Here is an 18,068-nt window from a genome sequence, read left to right on the forward strand (position 1 = left end):
GGTTACCATGATGCTGATCAAGTTTACAAAGAACTATACAGACTAAAATGAGCCCTGGTGGTGTCAGTGATTACCCATTGAGCTGTGATCCCCAACGTCAGCATTTCAAAACCACCAGCCAGCTAAGAGGGAGAAAGACTGGCTTTCTACTCTAATTAAGAGGTACAGTCTCTGAAACTCACAAGGGCAGTTCTACCCTGTTTTATAGAGTCCCCATGAGTCAGAATTGACAGTGGTTTGGTTTTTTGTTTGTTTTTTAAGATCTAGACCAAGACACATGAGGCAGAAAAGGCTGGCAATCTACTTCCAAAGCACAGTCAATGGAAATCTTATGATCACAATGACCCACTTCTGTTGTGCATGTCCCCGTCCCCCTCCCCGCCCCCCAATCAGAGGCTAGCTTAATGGCAGCCAGCAACAATGTGCATGCATATACTTTTTCAGGCAGATTGGTGTAAATCACATCCTAGCTGTTCGTTATCATTTTCGGTAAAAGTGATTTGGAGGAACATAGATTGCATGCCTACCTATGCATGATACTTTGTTGTCTATATAAGAATGTTAATAATAGGAGCCCTTATGTACTCCTGAATAAGAGTACTTACCCAAAACCTGGATGTTATATAAAACAGTCAAATATTATAGAGCCAGGTACAGACAACACAAAAATATTTATAATTATATTTCATATTACAACTTTACTCTTTATTGTGATGGAGAATCATAACTGACTTCCAAAAACCTAGAAGATAATTAAAAAATTATCTTTGTGTATGTTCTCATTTTAACAACATAGCTTTCATTCTTACTATTTAGCAACATACTCATTATTAACATTGTATTTTTAGTCTAATTATTAGCTTAAAACTAAATCAAGTCACTTTACCTTATCACAATAGAAATTGTTAAAAATGAAAAGATATATAGACATTATGATTTTATTACAGATAATATGTTTTTAAGGATATGTAATGGTTGATCCCTGTGTGATTGGAATTCAGTGTTTAGTTCAACCAATTCAAAGTAAAATTTCTCTTTTCAAGAGCTGAAGTTTTACAAAATGTTCTAACTTTTTAAGAAATCTATGTAAATAAAAGTGAATTACCTTATTTTCTCCACGTCAGAATCACTGCCATATAAACTTGTCATTCTAAAAACCTCAAAAATAGATAAAACAGAAATAACCTTAATGTAGTAAATGATTCTGTTTTTCAGCATGGCTAGCAATTCTAAACACCTGAATTTCAATTGTGTTTTAATTTTAAGTAATTTGCATTGGGTTAATTCCAAGTCCATTTATTCTAGGTCCCATGTGTTTAAAGTGAATGCGATGAACAATCTCCAGGGTTTGTTTGGGGTAGCAGTGTAATTGAAATGAAGGTTCACAAGCTCCATAGAGGTTCAAATTATATACAAAGCATACCCAAATAAATGGAAACCAGACCCCTTGTTCTCTCTTCTTCTTTTTACCTGGAATTCTATCATTTTAATAACCTTTTAAAGGTTCTCTTTGGCACTAATTCAATATTTATGTTACATAAAGAAGAATTTTTAACAAAAAAAGAAGATTCTCTTAGATTTCACTTTTTATAATTATATATTTACAATTTTTTGTGAACTGATGGTCAGATAAGACTACTTAGCTTACAATCACCTGAATAATTAGTTGATTTTTTAAATTATAAAGTGAATATATTTTTTCCCACAATAACAATATATTCAGAATATTTTTAAAGTTAAAGATTTTTATTTAGCAATTCTTAAAAGTAAATTTGAAGACCTCTCTTCTGAGGGATCTTCAACAATATAATGGAAATATATATTATTAATAACTGCATGGTTATCAATTATGTGTGCAGCAAAATAAACTTGTACTAACTTGTTAAAAATAAAGTTGAAGACAATATATACACTGTCTACAAAGTACGATTACTTTGGGTTATTTGAAGATAACCCAAAACCTTTGGTTTAAGTAGCATCCATAACAGAGACCCTGTAATCCAAATGCTTAACAGCTCTAATGCCAGCTGAAAGGCTGGAGGTTTGAACTGACCCAGAGGCAACTCTGACAACAGCATTGATTGGCTGCTGAAAGATTAAACAATAATAATAATAATCAATAACAATAAAATATATCGCTGTCTCTTCAAATTCCTTTCATAGTTAACTGATAAAACAGAGTAGAATCCCCCCCACCCCAGGGCTTCCAAGGCTGTCAATCTTTCCAGAAAAACATTGCCACGTCTTTGTCCTAACGTGGTTGTTGGGTACGACACTTGGACTTTTTGGTTAGTAACTGAATACTTAACTGAGTCACAAGAGCTCCTCCTGAAAGAATGCCCCGTTGAAAACTGTGGAGCACAATTCTACTCTGGTACAATGGATGTGCCATGAATTGAAAAGAAGTGCACACCAATAACAACGGCATACTGAAATATAAAGTTCTCTTTCTGATATTTTTGGTTAGGAAAAACTTCCCAAATGGTACATACAGATTATTTAATTTGCATCTTTAGCACTATATTATTGCAATATAAGTTATGCATCTTTAATTCTTACAATACAGATCTTAAAGCATAATATATAAGAGTTTAAGTATTGCTACTTATTGTTAAGTATTGCTGTGATCTATAAAATTAACAGTACTTTGGTGAGCGGTTAAGATCATAATAGCTAATTAACATGTAAATTACATTAACTGATATAAATCATCTGGGAAATAATCTCCTATTGCCTGTTTTCTATATTCATAAATGCTTTTTATTTTCATTCTAAATGCATTACTAGATAAGACTTCATTTTGTAAAAGCCTGGCTAATATTATTTGATAGAGTGTAGGCAGTTAAGGTAAGTAAATTGAAGAATAATATTCAAGAGAGTTGTACTCAAAATTTTCACATTATAGCTGCCATTTTTGAGAACTCCTTCTGCAGGCACACATTATTTCTTTTAATAATAACATGTCTTCAATATTCTAATTGGTATTTCATTTGAGAGATGAAAAAACTGTGAAGAGTTAAGTAAATTGCTCAATTTCACATAGTATTTCAAATGTCTTGCTTCACAGATCATTTTATTAATTACAAGAGCTGATCAAACCCTATGCAAATTACATTAATTATGTGCTACATTCAATATGTTTAAGACCTGGAAAACAGCAAGAGATATATTTCCATTACATATATATGTATATATTAATATATATATCCCTTACATATATATTTTTTTAATTCCAAGATAAATTTATAAATTTTCAGTGTCCACTGTTCAATTCAGTGAAAAGTCTTAGTAATCTGTCATGTTCATTGTTTAAAATGCTGTGGTTTTCCATGAGTAATTGGACTCATTTCACATTCAAATTTCTGGAAATATCTGTTAGTGAGTATGATATTTCCACAGGAAACGGGAAAATAAATACACAATATTTCTATTAAATAGCTGGTTTAGTACAAGTATCACAAATATTATCACAATTATTAAGAAGGCAACAAATAAGGACTTAGGTAATAATTGTGATTTTTCTAATTAGGATAATTACACAAAATCATAATTTATGAGTATGAATTTTAATAGATAAGTTCTATTTACATTATACATGTTATCTTCACATACTCCCATTCTTTGCTGTTATAATATTATCATTTAAATTTATAAATTATGTAGGATAACTCTATTCATTAGAAAATGAGTAGGAAAGTCAAAGAGATACTACAGATTGTATACATCACAGTAAGATGGATAGGAGATTTATGTTACTAGTATTGAGAATACTTAAAAATACGTAATTAGCCTCTCTTGCCCCCGGCCCCGGGGCCGGAGCAGTCATGGTTCCCGGGTGAGGTACTGCGTCCCCGGCGAACATCTGTGTAACTTGGAGGAGGGCAGCCCGGGCAGCGGCACGTACACCCTGCATGGCCAAGAGCAGCGAGAACGCCGCGCTGCCTGGGGTGTCTGTGATGAGAGAGACGACGACGGAGTCCCAGTTAATGCCGACAGTGGGGGCTGTTGTAACCCGTAAGGTTTCCAGCATCGATTCCAGCTTTGCCAACGTGCACATTCTCTACGCAGGGTCCACGCCCCTTAAGAACTCTTTTCGAGGAACTACCCGCAAGGAAGATATCCGAGCTACTGAAAAAGACTAGGTTGAAATTGATAAGACTTTCCGCCCAGGTGACATTGTCTTGGCCAAAGTGATCACTCTAGGTGATGCACAGTCCAACTACCTGCTGACCACAGCGGAGAATGAGCTGGGCGTGGTGGTGGGCCACAGTGAATCAGGTGTCCAGATGGTTCCCATCAGCAGGTGTGAAATGCAGCCCCCCAAAACCCACACTAAGGAATTCCGGAAAGCGGCGCGCGTCCAGCCCGAGTTGCTGCAGACCTAAGGAGCCTCTCCTCCACGCACAGAGGGCCGCGGCCTGACTCCAAGAGGATATGCGTGAAAATAGCACCATGACGCCACTGTCTTTAGTCAGACCCTAGAGCCTCCAGAGGGATCTGCCAGCCCTGTGCTCTGTCAGCAGGGCATTCTGGACCTGCCTGTGGGTTCAGCTCTCCAGGGAGGAAGCACCTCTTCTCCAGGCATCAGCACATCAGCCGTGTAATGCCGTGTAAAGCCTTCGCCTCACACCTTATAAATACGTGGTTTTTCACTGTGACAAAGATCATTTTTATTAAAAGGCCTTTATCGTTTCAAAAAAATGCCTAATTAGGTTTATCATGACAAATTATTTAGAATGAAATTTAACAGATGAATCAGAAGTTATTAAAATACTCTATTTTGCCTCAAAAGTCTCACTTGGGACTCATAAGTAAATAATACTCATTTGGAATAAGGTCCATTTAATGTGATAGACAGAAACTGGTTTACCTCGGGTCCAACGAGATGCGATGAACTTGATGTCATACAACCGATGGCAACTGCGGTGCATCAAACGGGAAACAGTCAACAAACTACATCCTGTATATTCTCTACACCATAAAGATGGTTTAATGATTCTATAGTGTAAAAAGCTCCCGAAGAAAAATATTAATGGGAATCTGGGCACAAAATCGTTTATGAATGATACATAATGAATGAATAGACTTTGAATTAACTCAATGCAAATAATATTAAAACACAATTGGGACTCAGTTGTTTACAATTGCTACTCATGCTGAAAAAAACAGAATAGGTTGTTAATAGTAGCACCCCAGGGACGAGTTTAATTGGGAACGTGATGCCATGGTCACTGCACGCAGGACCCAGTGACCTTCTCAGAGGCCAAAATGGAATAAAATGAGCATTTTCTGACTTTCAATCTATCTCAATATGGTGCAATTGTAGGAGTCAGATACAAGGATTTGTGAGATCTTGACATCATCTGAGTCCTCCATCCTTGTGTATTAATATTTGTGTAAAATTGTTCCACTGTGCGTCATTTCTTTCATGGAATGGTCAGAGCAGTTTTGGAAGAAATTCACCCTGACAATGGAAACACAGTTTTAAACATTAGGGTGATTAATTACCATTTGTTACACGATTAAAACTTTCCTAAGGTATTTTGGTTTTTTTGCTTCCAAGCTATTGTTGTTAACGGCATTCATATTTAAGTACTACACATTTATGAAAAGAGACAATTGTTTCTGTTGTAGCTCTCAGTAGAGTTCGTTTAGTGCTTCTTCCGAGGCACCTCATTATTAGGTAGTTTGATGTTGAAATGTGCGTGCACACACATATGTTTGCTCGTATTTACACACACAATGTGCATGCATGAGTTTAACTCTGGTTCTAAATGTTTCCTGTGAGCATATTTGCTCACAGTGTTTCTGTTCTGGTGTACAGAGCAGGTACTTCTTTTTCCTACAGATTAGGAAGCTTTGTGCAAAGCGGAGACAGGTTGCCACTTCAGTTCCGTCCAGCACATATTCTTCAGAGCATCATGGCCTCACAGTATCTCAGACATATGTTGCAGGCCTCAGCTAGGAAAAGATCATCTTCTCTTTCCCTGACAATGAGCCTTTCCTTTAGAACACATGGAAGAATGGCAAGCAGACAGGTTTAGGCAAAAGAAGGGGACTCATTTTCATCTGCAGAAAATGAATGTTTTTGTTCAACAGAACATTGGTTTTTATCATGAATAAAGATGAACATTATTTATTTTGTGCTGACAGTAGTAAAATGATAGAAAATGTCAAACATCATAACAATTATCTATATAATTGTTGCTTATTAAATTACTATGCAGACTATGCAAAATAACTAGGGGAGGAGGGGGAAAATGAGGAGCTCATATCAAGGGCTCAAGTAGAAAGCAAATGTTTGGAGAATGATGATGGCAGCAAATGTACAAATGTGCTTGACACAGTGGAAGGATGTATGGATTGTGATAAGAATTGTACGAGCCCCCAATAAAATGATTAAAAATTTTTTTTAACTCTGATTCCTCTCTATTTTTCCTTAGATTTTAGTTGTTCAAAATATCTGCAGCAGAAAGAGAAAGTGAAAGCATAAATCAATCATACAATCTAATAGTTTTTTCCCTAGTTTGATAATAATCGGCTCAATATATATTTGCAGAACTCATGTATGATGCTGCTATTTCTCGTTAACATAAGCACTTCAAAATTTGTATTCATTTTCAACAAAAGTGAGTTATTAACTTCTCTTCAAACAGGTACTTATAGGGACCACATTGTATCCATTACTCTAGACAACTTCAGATAATAAGTTAAATGTAATTCTTGTTTGTCTGCATGATGTAAATATCTAGTTTTGAGTATACCAATGATGTACTGAGATTTCCTCTTTACACACGAGTATTTCCTATGTAGAGGTAGGTATGTTGTTACTTTTTATATTTTGCTGGGATTGTTAACTTTCCTTCGCTGCTCTGAGTTCATTTTTAGGTTGGCTAGTCAAGTTTGGGATTTGGCTAAAATTTAGATTAAACCAAAAATATATGCTACAATGTTATTTGCTAATTCTTAATTTTCATGTGCCAGTGACTCAATTAGAAAACCTTCAATGTAAGAAGGATGGCAGAACATGTCCACCACCTTGAAAATAAATACAGACATTTTGATAACAATATATAACATCTCCTCATTATTCTCCTTCTTCTCTTTTGATCTGTTCTCTTCTTCACCTCTTTCCTCTGATTATTATTTTTTCTAGCAAAGCAAAACAATTCATGATTATACAGAGCTATAATTTAAATTTTATTGATTTTATTTTATATATATATAGATATATATAATTGGCATGGCATTCATCATCAGATGGGATATTTCAAGACTTTTCTTGTAGTACAGTGCTGTCTTTGATAGGATTATATCTAGCCACAACGAAGGAAATCCAATTAATATAAGTAGTATTCAAATTTATGCACCAATCACAAAAGCTAGTGATGAAAAAATTGAAGAATTCTACCAATATCCTCAGTCTGAGACTGATCACGTACAAAATCAAGATGTATTGCTAATTAGTGGCAATTGGAATGTAAGAGTTGAAAGCAAAGAGGATTCAGCATTTTTTGTGTGGAAAATATATGTTTTCTGTGATAGAAATGAAGCTGGGGGGGTTACATGATAGAGTTTTGTAAGACCAATGACATTCATAGCAAATATTTTTTTTTCAACAACACAAACAGCAACTATACACGCCAACTTCTCCAGAAGCAATACACAGTAATCAAAGTGACTACATCTGTGGGAAGAAAAGATAAACAATATCAGCAGCAGAAATCAGGTCTATTGGTCATATGTAAGTTCAGAGTGAAGCTGAAGAAAACGCAAACATATCAATGAAAGCCAAACTTTGACCTTGAGTCTATACCACCTAATTCTGAGAATATCTCAAGAACAGATTTGGTGCATTGGAGATTAATGACTTAATGTACTGTGGGAGGACATCAAGAACATCATACATATAGGAAGCAAAGGTCATTTAAAAGACAGTAAAGAAAGAACAGATGAAAACGGATGTCAGAAGAGACTCTGAAACTTGCTCTTAATACAGAGTTAGATGGAAGAAATGATGAAGTCAAAGAGTTATACAGAAAATTTCCAAGGGCAGCTCTGGAACACAAAGTCAAATATTATAATGAAATGTGCAAAAAACTAGAGTTTAAAAGGAAGAACATTCTTAGTATATCTTAGTGTGAAAAAAAACTTTAAAAAATTTAAAGCTTCAAGTTGTAATATGGAAAGATTCTGTAGGCAAAATATTGAATGATGCAGAAAGCATCAAAATATGAAAAGAATACACAGAGCCAATGTACCAAAAAGAATGAGTTGACATTCTACCATTTCAGGTAGCACATAAGCAAGAACCAATGATCCTGAAAGCAGAAGTCCAAGTTGCACTGAAATATTTTGTTGTTGTTGACTTTGCAAAAGCATTAGATTGTGTGGATCATAACAAACTATGGATAGCCTTGAGAAGAATGGGAATTCCACAACACTTCATTGTGTTCATGTGGAACATCTACATGGCTCAAAAGGTGGTTATGGGAATAGAACAAGGGCATACTGTATGTTTTTAAATCAGGAAAGGTGTGTTTCAGGGTTGTAACCTCTCACGGTATTTATTAAATCTGTATGCAGAGAAAATAATCAGAGAAACTGGATTATATAAAGAAGAATGCTGCACCAGGATTTGAGGAAAGCTTAACAGCCTTCAATATGCAGATGACATAGCCTTGATTAAGAAGGACTCAAAGCACTTGTTGATGAAGATCAGGGATTTCAGCCTACAGTATTGATTACAACTCAATGTAAAAAGACCAAAATCCTCACAACTGTATCAATAGGTAACATCATGATAACTGGAGAAAAGGTTGAAGTTGTCAAGGATTTCATCTTGCTTGCATCCACAACCAGTGCTCATGGAAGGAGGAGTCAAGAGACCCAATGATACATTGCATTGGATAAATCTGTGAAGTGTTGAAAAGCAGGGAGGTCACTATGAGAACCAAGGTGAACCTGACCCAAGGCCTTACGTATATGTGAAAGTTGGACATTGAATAAGGAAGACTAAAGAAGAATCTGTGCATTCTTGAATTATGGTATTAAGAAAGGATATTGATAGTATTATGGACTGTCAAAGAATAAACAAATTGGTATGGCAAGAAGTACAGCCAGAATACTACTTAGAAACAAGGATGATAAGCCTTAGTCTGACATACTTTGGATATGTTGTCAGGAGTGACCAGTCCCTGGAGGAGGACATCATGCTTATAAAGTAGAAGGGCAGCAAAAAAGAGAAAGATGTCAACAAGATTGAATGATGCAGTAGCTGCATCGATGGCTCAAATATAAGAACAATTGTGTGGATAGTGCAGAGCCAGGCAGCATTTTGCTCTGTTGTACATAGGATTGCTATGAGTTCTAACTGACACAGTAGCACCTAACAATAACATATGGAATTGAAATTTGGATGAATATGGAAGCTCAAAGAAGAGTCTGTGCATTTGAATGATGGTGCTGGTGAAGAATATTGACAATACCATGAACAACCAAAAGACAAACAAATTGTCTTGGAAGAAGTACAGCCAAACTGCTCTTTGGAAGGGAGAGTGAGAAGACTTGTTTCACCTGCTTTCAACATGTTATTCGGAGACACAAGTTCCCGGAGAAGGGCAACATTCTTGTTCAAGTAAAGAGCAGAGTTCTGGCTGTTCTTCTTTCAAGACTGATTTGTTTGTTCTTTTGTCCTGAGCATGAGTTGGACAGGACTAAAGGGTAAACAGTCATTTAATATACATTCTTATATAAAATATATGTTTCTATCTCAGAATAAATACTTCTGGGGCAAGAAAATCTTGAATGGACTCTTCATTTCAAAAAGGGTAACATGGATTTCTGTGTTTCCTTGTGGGGGAAATGTACTTTTGAAGCTTCTTCAATAAAGAACCTCTTGAAAGTTGCTAAAGTTAGTGAATTAAAATAACCTATTTCATAATTGTCTGAATTTTTTTAATGTAGGTGCCTACATTTGGTTTACCCTCCACTATTTCTGTTAGATCTTGACTCATTTGCAACTCACAGTGATGCTATGTATAACACAAGAAAACACTGCTAGTTCCTAGGTCATTGCGCTCACTGTTGCAGTCACTGTGCCAATCCATTTTGTTGAGGGTCTTGTTATTTTGTGCTGCCCCTCCACTTTACCGAGCATGATGTCCTTCACCAGGAATTGTCCCTTCTGCTGAGTCCAAATGAAGGCTCACTCTCCTTTCCTTGAATGAGCATTCTGACTGTCCTTTTGACAATTCAGATTTCTTTGTTCGTCAAGATTCTTCTTTGGTTTTTCTTAATGTCCAACATTCACATACATACAAGCCAAAGGAGAACACCATTGCTTGGATCAGGCATATTTTAGTGCTCAAAACTACCTCCTTGCTTTCTTTTTTATTTTCCCCAATAGTTTTATTGACATGAAACTCACATACCATACACTTCTATAGTTCAGTTGTGTTTTTATAAAGTTGTTTATACATCATCACAATCAGTTCTAGAGCATCTTCCTCCCCACCTGTACTCATTATTTACTCCCTATTTGCCTCCAACCTCATCCCCATCGCTGTTTTCCTCGATTATTGTCTCCATATATTTGACCCTTCTGTGCTGCAAATTGAGCAACATCCAAAAAAATAAAAACAGGGACTACATCAGAGAGAGAGAGTTCACTAGCAATATTAGAATAAACCAGAGGAAAATGAGCAAGAAATGTTTAAAACTAGAGCAAATACATAATGGCTCAAGAGGGAGATCAAATGAGCACATATCTTATTATACCCTAGTTGCATCCTCCATAATCAAGTTTACAATAGTCTCTGTCTGATAGCCCTGTTATTGGCATTTCTCAATTGTGGTTGGAGGGGATATACCAGAGGCTTCATCCACACAGGAACCCTGCAGATGAATTCGGGGCTCCCAGTGTCATCCATAGCATTCTGCAAATTGGGTGTTCACAATTTAAGCTCTGATACTTTTCCCCCCTTCATATTTTGATTTTGTTGTTACCATCTTTGACTCACATAGTCTGGTATGCTTCTTCCATGTGGAGTTAGTTGCCACCTCACTTAGATGGCACTTGTTTGAATAAAAGCCTTTAAGACTCCAGATGCTATTGTGATAGCTGGGGACCATCTAGTTTCTTCTTCAAACTTTCCTGTAGCACTCATATCTTAAGTGATCTATTCATGACAGTGAGCATTGAACCTCCTTGCTTTTCAACACTTAAAACTGTGCAGTAGATTTACCCAATCCAACACAACATCATTTGATCTCCTGACTGCTGCTTCCATGAGTATTTATTGTATAATTTATAAATCATAATAAATCTAACTTAATACAATTAAAAAGGAAACTGGGCTTCCAGATTATTTTTAATACATATTGGCATTTGCCAGAGGAGCCCCGTAGCGTAATAGCTACAGGTTGGACTATAATCTTCAAGTCAGATCGAAGCCACCATCTGCTCCATGAGAGAAAGGGCTTTCTACTCCCTGAACCAGTCACAGTCTCAGAAACTCACAGAGGCAGTTCTACCATGTCCTAGAAAGTCTGCATCAACTCCATGAAAGTGAGGTTTGGTTTTTTTCCCATTGGCATGTGATGCTCTTTTAGAAAATAATAATAATTTTTAAAAACCACTTAACAGAGTTCTTATATCCAGAACCTTTGTCACTTCTTCTAAATTAATGGGTGGCTCCCTGCTATTGCATAGATTGCAGCTCACCGTGGCCATATGTGAGGTTTCTGAGACTACTTATCATTTGACAGCTGTTAGGCTTGAGCCACGTAACTTGCAGTCAGCAGCCCAACTGCTAACGCACAGCACCAACCAGGGTAACCTAGTAAATGGGTAGGACCATGCAAATGTGAGATACTTGCAGTCAATCAAGAGAATTAAATTGCTTACTAATAATGCAGTGAATCTTTTGGATGTTACTTAAATCTCAGATTTCCTATTCTAAACTCTACTTTACTTCTAGCCCACTAAAAGTCCTTAACGCAGATTACTTCTTAATAAGCAGGTTTGCCAGATGCGATTTGTTAAAGTATATAAGGCATTATTTGCTAAAATAGTCTAACAATGCCTTTTTCTGTCTTCTGCTGTTAATGAAATGTCCAGATTAACTAATGTTGAGCACCGTCACAGAGTTAATGAAAAAAACAACAACAAACAGTATATAGCTGAGTGATATTTTAAAAGAGTGATTACACACAGATCTCAGACAAGTGATAAGCCTCCCTATATATACCATGGTTAGCATATTGGAGATTTCCATCTATTTAAATGTCATTTATTGCCCTAATTCAAAATACAATTCTTAATTTTTGCAGTGGTGACAAATGATTGTATTTATTGGGAAAATATCAGTTGATTTCTCCTTTCTTTTACTCAAAATTCTATTCCAGAACCAGAGTAAAACATATTTTTAAGTTCTCAACCTTAGAAAATGAATCCAGGGTAAGAGTTCTAAGCTAACCAATGAGAAGTTGAAAGTAAGACGCAAGAGAGTGTTCTTTCTTTTTTTATTAAAAATAGTGGAAGCTGTGGCTTAGGTTTATCCTTCCTTAGTCTTATCCACAACTAAATGAAAATCTTTTTTATAATGTTGTGTTTGTTTTGGCTTTGTTGTTAAAGCTAGTATCTAAACTTTGGAGATTTTCCTTTGTTAGATAAAGATGAATGCTCTAAAGACAATGGTGGATGTCAACAGGAATGTGTCAACACCATGGGAAGCTATGTGTGTCAGTGCCGGAATGGATTTGTGCTGCATGAAAATAAACATGACTGCAAGGAAGGTACGGAGACAAGTGTCCTGTTGTTGACAGCATTTGGTGTTCATACAGTTTCAATCAAGCAATGCTTCCAAATAATGTTTTATCATATCAATCAGATGTAATTTCAGACTATTCAAATGACAAGCAACTAGTCTCTAGAAGTTTGAAATTCAGGACATATTATTAGAAACCTTATTCTGTTACCTAAAAATTCTTCACTTCACACATGAGTAGCATTCCATTAGCTCTGTATAACAGCTGCAGAAGGTGCTATGATGCCATCTGTGATCAAGAAAGAGGCAACTTTTATCTCCAGGTCTTTGCAGAGTGTACCTTGTAACAGGGTCTGTATGGAAGTATCTACAAAGGGTTTTGCATTTGGTGAAATTTTCTTCACACAAAAAATTTGTGAATTTGCTACATGAGTGAAGTCTTTTTAAATAACTAAAGTATCAAATTCAAATGCCTACCAGAGGAAACACATTTTAAAATGGTAGAAAAGTTGCTACTTAATGATTTAAGTCTTGGTTTCAGACAAACCTTATAGTAACACACAGTAGACTAGTGGTTCCTGTCCCCAAGGCCTTACAAACAAAACAAAAATCAACAGCAAAACCTGATTATTATAGTCTCGGTCACAATGATTAAGGTTGAACAAAAAAAGCTCTTATTTCTTGTTTTAAAGATCAGCTCTTAAGTTTCCAAATGGGATTTATACCTGCTTTAAAATGAAATTTTAAAGTGGATTTTAAAATTTTAATCACTAACACATGTAGAATTGGTAGACATCTTACTAGCAACTCAGATAATTCTTTATATTAATAATATATAATATCCTGAATTCTCCCTTTTTCTATTTAATTATGGTCCAAATATGGTAATAGGTCAGGTTTTTTTAATTTCATTGAGATAAAAACTTACAAACTCATATACATTTTGCATTTCTCTCTCTCTCCCTACTTTCATATACGGGCCTAATCCCATCAAAATTCTAATTTTTATTTCATAAAGGGTACTATTAAAATAAGAGGTCATGGAATGTAAAGTAATTTAGAGAAAATAATATCCTAATAATTTATAGAGCAATCTAGAGATAAATAAAGTAATTTAGAGATCATGCATGTGAACAGTCAATTGCAAATGTAATTTAATTCCAAATCACTATTTTTATGGTAGTATTTTCTAGGAATTGTTTTATAGGAATTTTTTAGTAGAATAATACCCACAAACTTTTTAACAAAGTTTCTATCTATTGCTAGAGAAAGGGTGTGTGTTTGTGTGTGAGTGTGTATGTGCATGAGTCTTTACTTCCACCATAGTATACACACAGAGAATAGATAATTTAGTAGCAACCCTCTTGTCTTTGCTTTGTAGACAGTTTTCAAATCACTTCAAATTTCATGTTTCATGTCAAGATGGGGACAATGTGAGTTAAATTTAGAAACCCTTCCATCAGAAACGGATCTAGACTCGAATGACTACTGTCTTGCTATAGCAGCCTTCACCCCCACCCTTCCACAAAGACGCTTGATTTCATATTTTTCTTTATGTTTCTCCATTGCATTCCCAAATCTCCCTGTGAGAACCTACTATAATTGAGGTAAAGGTCTAGTATCAAGGAATGCAACAATTGTAAAAAAAAAAAAAGCAACAATTATTTTTAAAAGAGGAAATTTCATTTTAAAGGAATGATGATAGCTTCTTTAAAGTCAGTTCAAAAGCTACTTGTCATCAGGTATTAGGCATCAAAGAATAAAAAATCATATTATTGTGTGCTCACTTCCATGATACGATTGCTGAAGACAAATGGGTGCATAAGCAAATGTGGCGAAGAAAGCTGATAGTGCCCGCCTATCAAAAGATATATCATCTGGGGTCTTAAAAGCTTGAAGGTAAACAAATGACCATCTAGCTCAGAAGCAACAAAGCCTACATGGAAGATGAACACCAGCCTGTGTGATCACGAGGTATTGAAGGGATCAGGTATCAGACATCAAAGAACAAAAAATAATATCATTGTGAATGAGGGAGAGGACAGAGTGGGGACCCAAAGCCCATCTGTGGGCAACTGGACATCCCCTCATGGGAGGGACACAGGAAGGAGATGAGCCAGTCAGGGTGCAGTGTAGCAACGATGAAACATACAACTTTCCTCTGGTTCCTAAATGGTTCTCCCCACACCACACCACCCCACACAAACTATCATGATCCCAATTCTACCTTACAAATCCAGCTAGACCAGAGAATCTACACTGGTACAGATAGGAACCGGAAACACAGGGACTCCAGGACAGATGATCCCTTCAGGACCAGTAGTGAGAGTGGTATACCAGGAGGGAGGGTGGAGGGAAGGTGGGGTAGAAAGGGAGAACCAATTACAAGGATCTATATATAGAGAGGGAGGGGGCAGATGGGAGGGAGGGGAAATATGAGGAGCTGATACCAAGGGCTGAAGTAGAAAGCAAATGTTTTGAGAATGATGATGGCAACAAATATACAAATGTGCTTGACACAATGGATGGATGTATGGATTGTGATGAATTGTATGAGCCCCCATTAAATTTTTTTTTTTAAAGCTACCTCTGTCTAGCCCATTCAGCAATTTTCCCTTTATTTCTTCATTTTTTATTTGATGAAATTAGAGTTAATTTATTGTAACAGTTAAAGAATGATTTAGGTATTAAAATTTAAATTGGAACCTGGCTGATCAAGTTAGAAGGAAAATATAAACATGTGATTCATATGTGGCTTAATGATGTTGATTAACTGTAAGTGATATTTCTAATAGAAACAATAGAGAATTGTGAAGGGTATAGTCCATTTATTCTTTGTGGGTTTACATTAAGTATTTTGCACATAGCAAGTGTTGATTTCCATAAATCTCAGTATATGTTGAACGGTTAAAGTCTGAGCTAATATCCAATCATTTTAAGGAAGGCATTCATTTTCTCGTAGATATTTATCTGATTCATGGTAAACACTTAATTTCACATGAGCAAGAAAACAAACATTGCCTGATTAATCCCAGAACATGTTTGCCAAAGCAGATGCATAACTGGCATTCAGAAAGTCTTTCAGCAAGACAGTGGGTAAATTGGCTGCTTGCTTTCTGGTCCAAGCCTTGATTTCCACACTGACTGATATTATCATTATTGGCACAGCTGAGTGTGAACAGAAGATTCACAGTCCAAGTGGCACCATCACCAGTCCCAACTGGCCAGACAAATACCCAAGTAGGAAGGAATGCACATGGGAGATCAGCGCCACTCCTGGCCACCGAATCAAATTAGTAAGTGAGCACACAATTATTCCTCTTACTGAGCTGGAAACCCATGACTAGAGAGCACATGGAAGGAAAGTGGATTTTTTTATAACTGAATTGAATTAGCAAGCAACTGGAGTTTTCTTTCTAATGTTCTCCTACATATATTAAACAAGTCCTTGATTTCCTGGATAAAAAGGATCTAATGGAATTCTGGTGTTGCAGTGGGTTGGGATTTAGGATGTTAACCTGCTAACCACAAGACTGGCAGTTCAAACCCACCATGTTCTCCAGGGGTTAAAGATGAGGCTTTCTGCACTCAATCAGATTTACAGCCTCAGAAACCCAAAAGGGAAGTTCTACTCTGCCTTAGGGGGGCTATAATGAGTTGAGATTAACTCAAAGGCAGGGAGGGTTGTTTGGCTGTTTTGTTTTGTTTTAGTATTGGTATCAATGTATTGTTTTTCATAGTGTGATCCTGGATGATCTAAACAATATCAAATTACAAAATAACTATATTTTTGTGCGTGGGTGCATTATATTTTTACCACGGGCTTTTATGACATCTTCTTTGCTATATATAAGGATTTCACAGTGTTTGTCCAAAATAAAATCTTTATTTCCCACAATAACTACTATCACCAGCACAAATGGCAACTTGCTACTCATTTAGTTGTTCTTATCTCAGTAATGGACAACTCTACTTTTCCAGGTTCTAGGACCAGAAAACTTAGACTCATCACTATTCTTTCCCTCCCACTACACACTCACTCCATCAGCAAGGTCTGTCAGCAGTACTTTAAACTGTATTCTAAATAGGAACACATGTATCTCTAATTCTGGTACAATTTGACAAAAAATAACTGCAGCAAGACTCTCTTGTTCCACAAGTACTGTCATCGAGGCATGAGAGAATACCAGCTTCTGACAGATTCTAGAACATGTAATAAAATAGTTTATCTTGGGATTAGGCTATCATGCCAAAGCAGCTCAATGGGTCAGCCAAGTCATAAGGTTAATTGTTAAATTCCTAGTCGGGGCCCTATCTTTTAACAAATTTTTATTGGCTAATAAAGATGCCTCACTCATATAGCATAACAATAATAAAATCAGAGACTGTCATCAAAACATTTACATTTGTATGGTAGAGTTTTTCCCATCGCCATGTTTGGAATGCATTAGAAATATTATGCACCGATATCTATTCATTTTATCTGCTTTTTTGAAGAATTCTGTCTGCTTGGGTTGCTTTTCCTGCCCAAGGTCCTGATTGAGAGGACAAGAATCTGCAGCTAACAGTTAAGCTACAGAATCCAAAGTCTTTCAGCCATACAATTTCTGAGGAAATTGGGAAAATATATTTCCCTGAAACATTTCTTTGTGTCTCTCTACAGTACTTTCAGGTACAATTCATTGCCTGAAAAACCTCTTATTTTTCATAATGTGCATATCTCCTGGCAATTTTCTTAGCTTTCACATTTCATAATGACTTTGAACAGTATTTTCTTTGGATATGAACTTTTAGGATCACCATTTTATTTTTCTTTCAGAATTTTAAACACTTCACTCTGTTATCTCCTGGCTTGAATAGCTTTTAATGAGATGTCTATTACAAACGGTTCACCCCACCCCCACCCCTTGCCTGCCCTTTGGCTGCCTTCAATTTTCCTTTCTTTTTTCTTTCATTTTCCAGTAGTTTGAATGTAAATGTCTGTATGAGCATGTATACAATCATTGGGTGGTTTTTGCCCTCTGAATTTGTCAGAGCTGCCACTAATTCTTTCACACACACTGAGTCACATGGTTATTGTAATCCCAGCTCTTGGATGTGGGCCTTTAAAACAAACAGAACATTTCTTTTTGTGTTTCACTAGTAATTCTGACTGGACTATTTTTAAGTTCAAGTATTATTTCTTTTTTTTTAATTAAATAATCATTTTATTAGGGGCTAATACAACTCATCACAATCTGTACATACGTCATCTGTGTCCAGCACTTTAGTACATATGTTGACTTCATAATTCTTATG

General features: G+C 36.0%; 1 protein-coding gene and 1 pseudogene across 3 annotated transcripts in view; both read left to right on the top strand.

Moving 5' to 3' along the window:
* Positions 1–18,068, top strand: part of TLL1 (tolloid like 1) — a 296,082-nt gene that overhangs the window by 253,616 nt on the left and 24,398 nt on the right. For all 3 annotated transcript variants that reach the window (XM_004717383.2, XM_045290498.1, XM_045290499.1), the window contains 2 exons: positions 12,673–12,798; positions 15,939–16,066. In XM_004717383.2, the coding sequence (XP_004717440.1) occupies positions 12,673–12,798; positions 15,939–16,066 (254 nt within the window). The remainder of the gene's footprint in view (positions 1–12,672; positions 12,799–15,938; positions 16,067–18,068) is intronic.
* On the top strand, positions 617–4,385 carry LOC105979905 (annotated as a pseudogene).

Source organism: Echinops telfairi, unplaced genomic scaffold, assembly GCF_000313985.2.
Source record: "Echinops telfairi isolate 266 unplaced genomic scaffold, ASM31398v2 ScPeMD7_39;HRSCAF=148, whole genome shotgun sequence".
Lineage (NCBI taxonomy): Eukaryota > Metazoa > Chordata > Mammalia > Afrosoricida > Tenrecidae > Echinops > Echinops telfairi.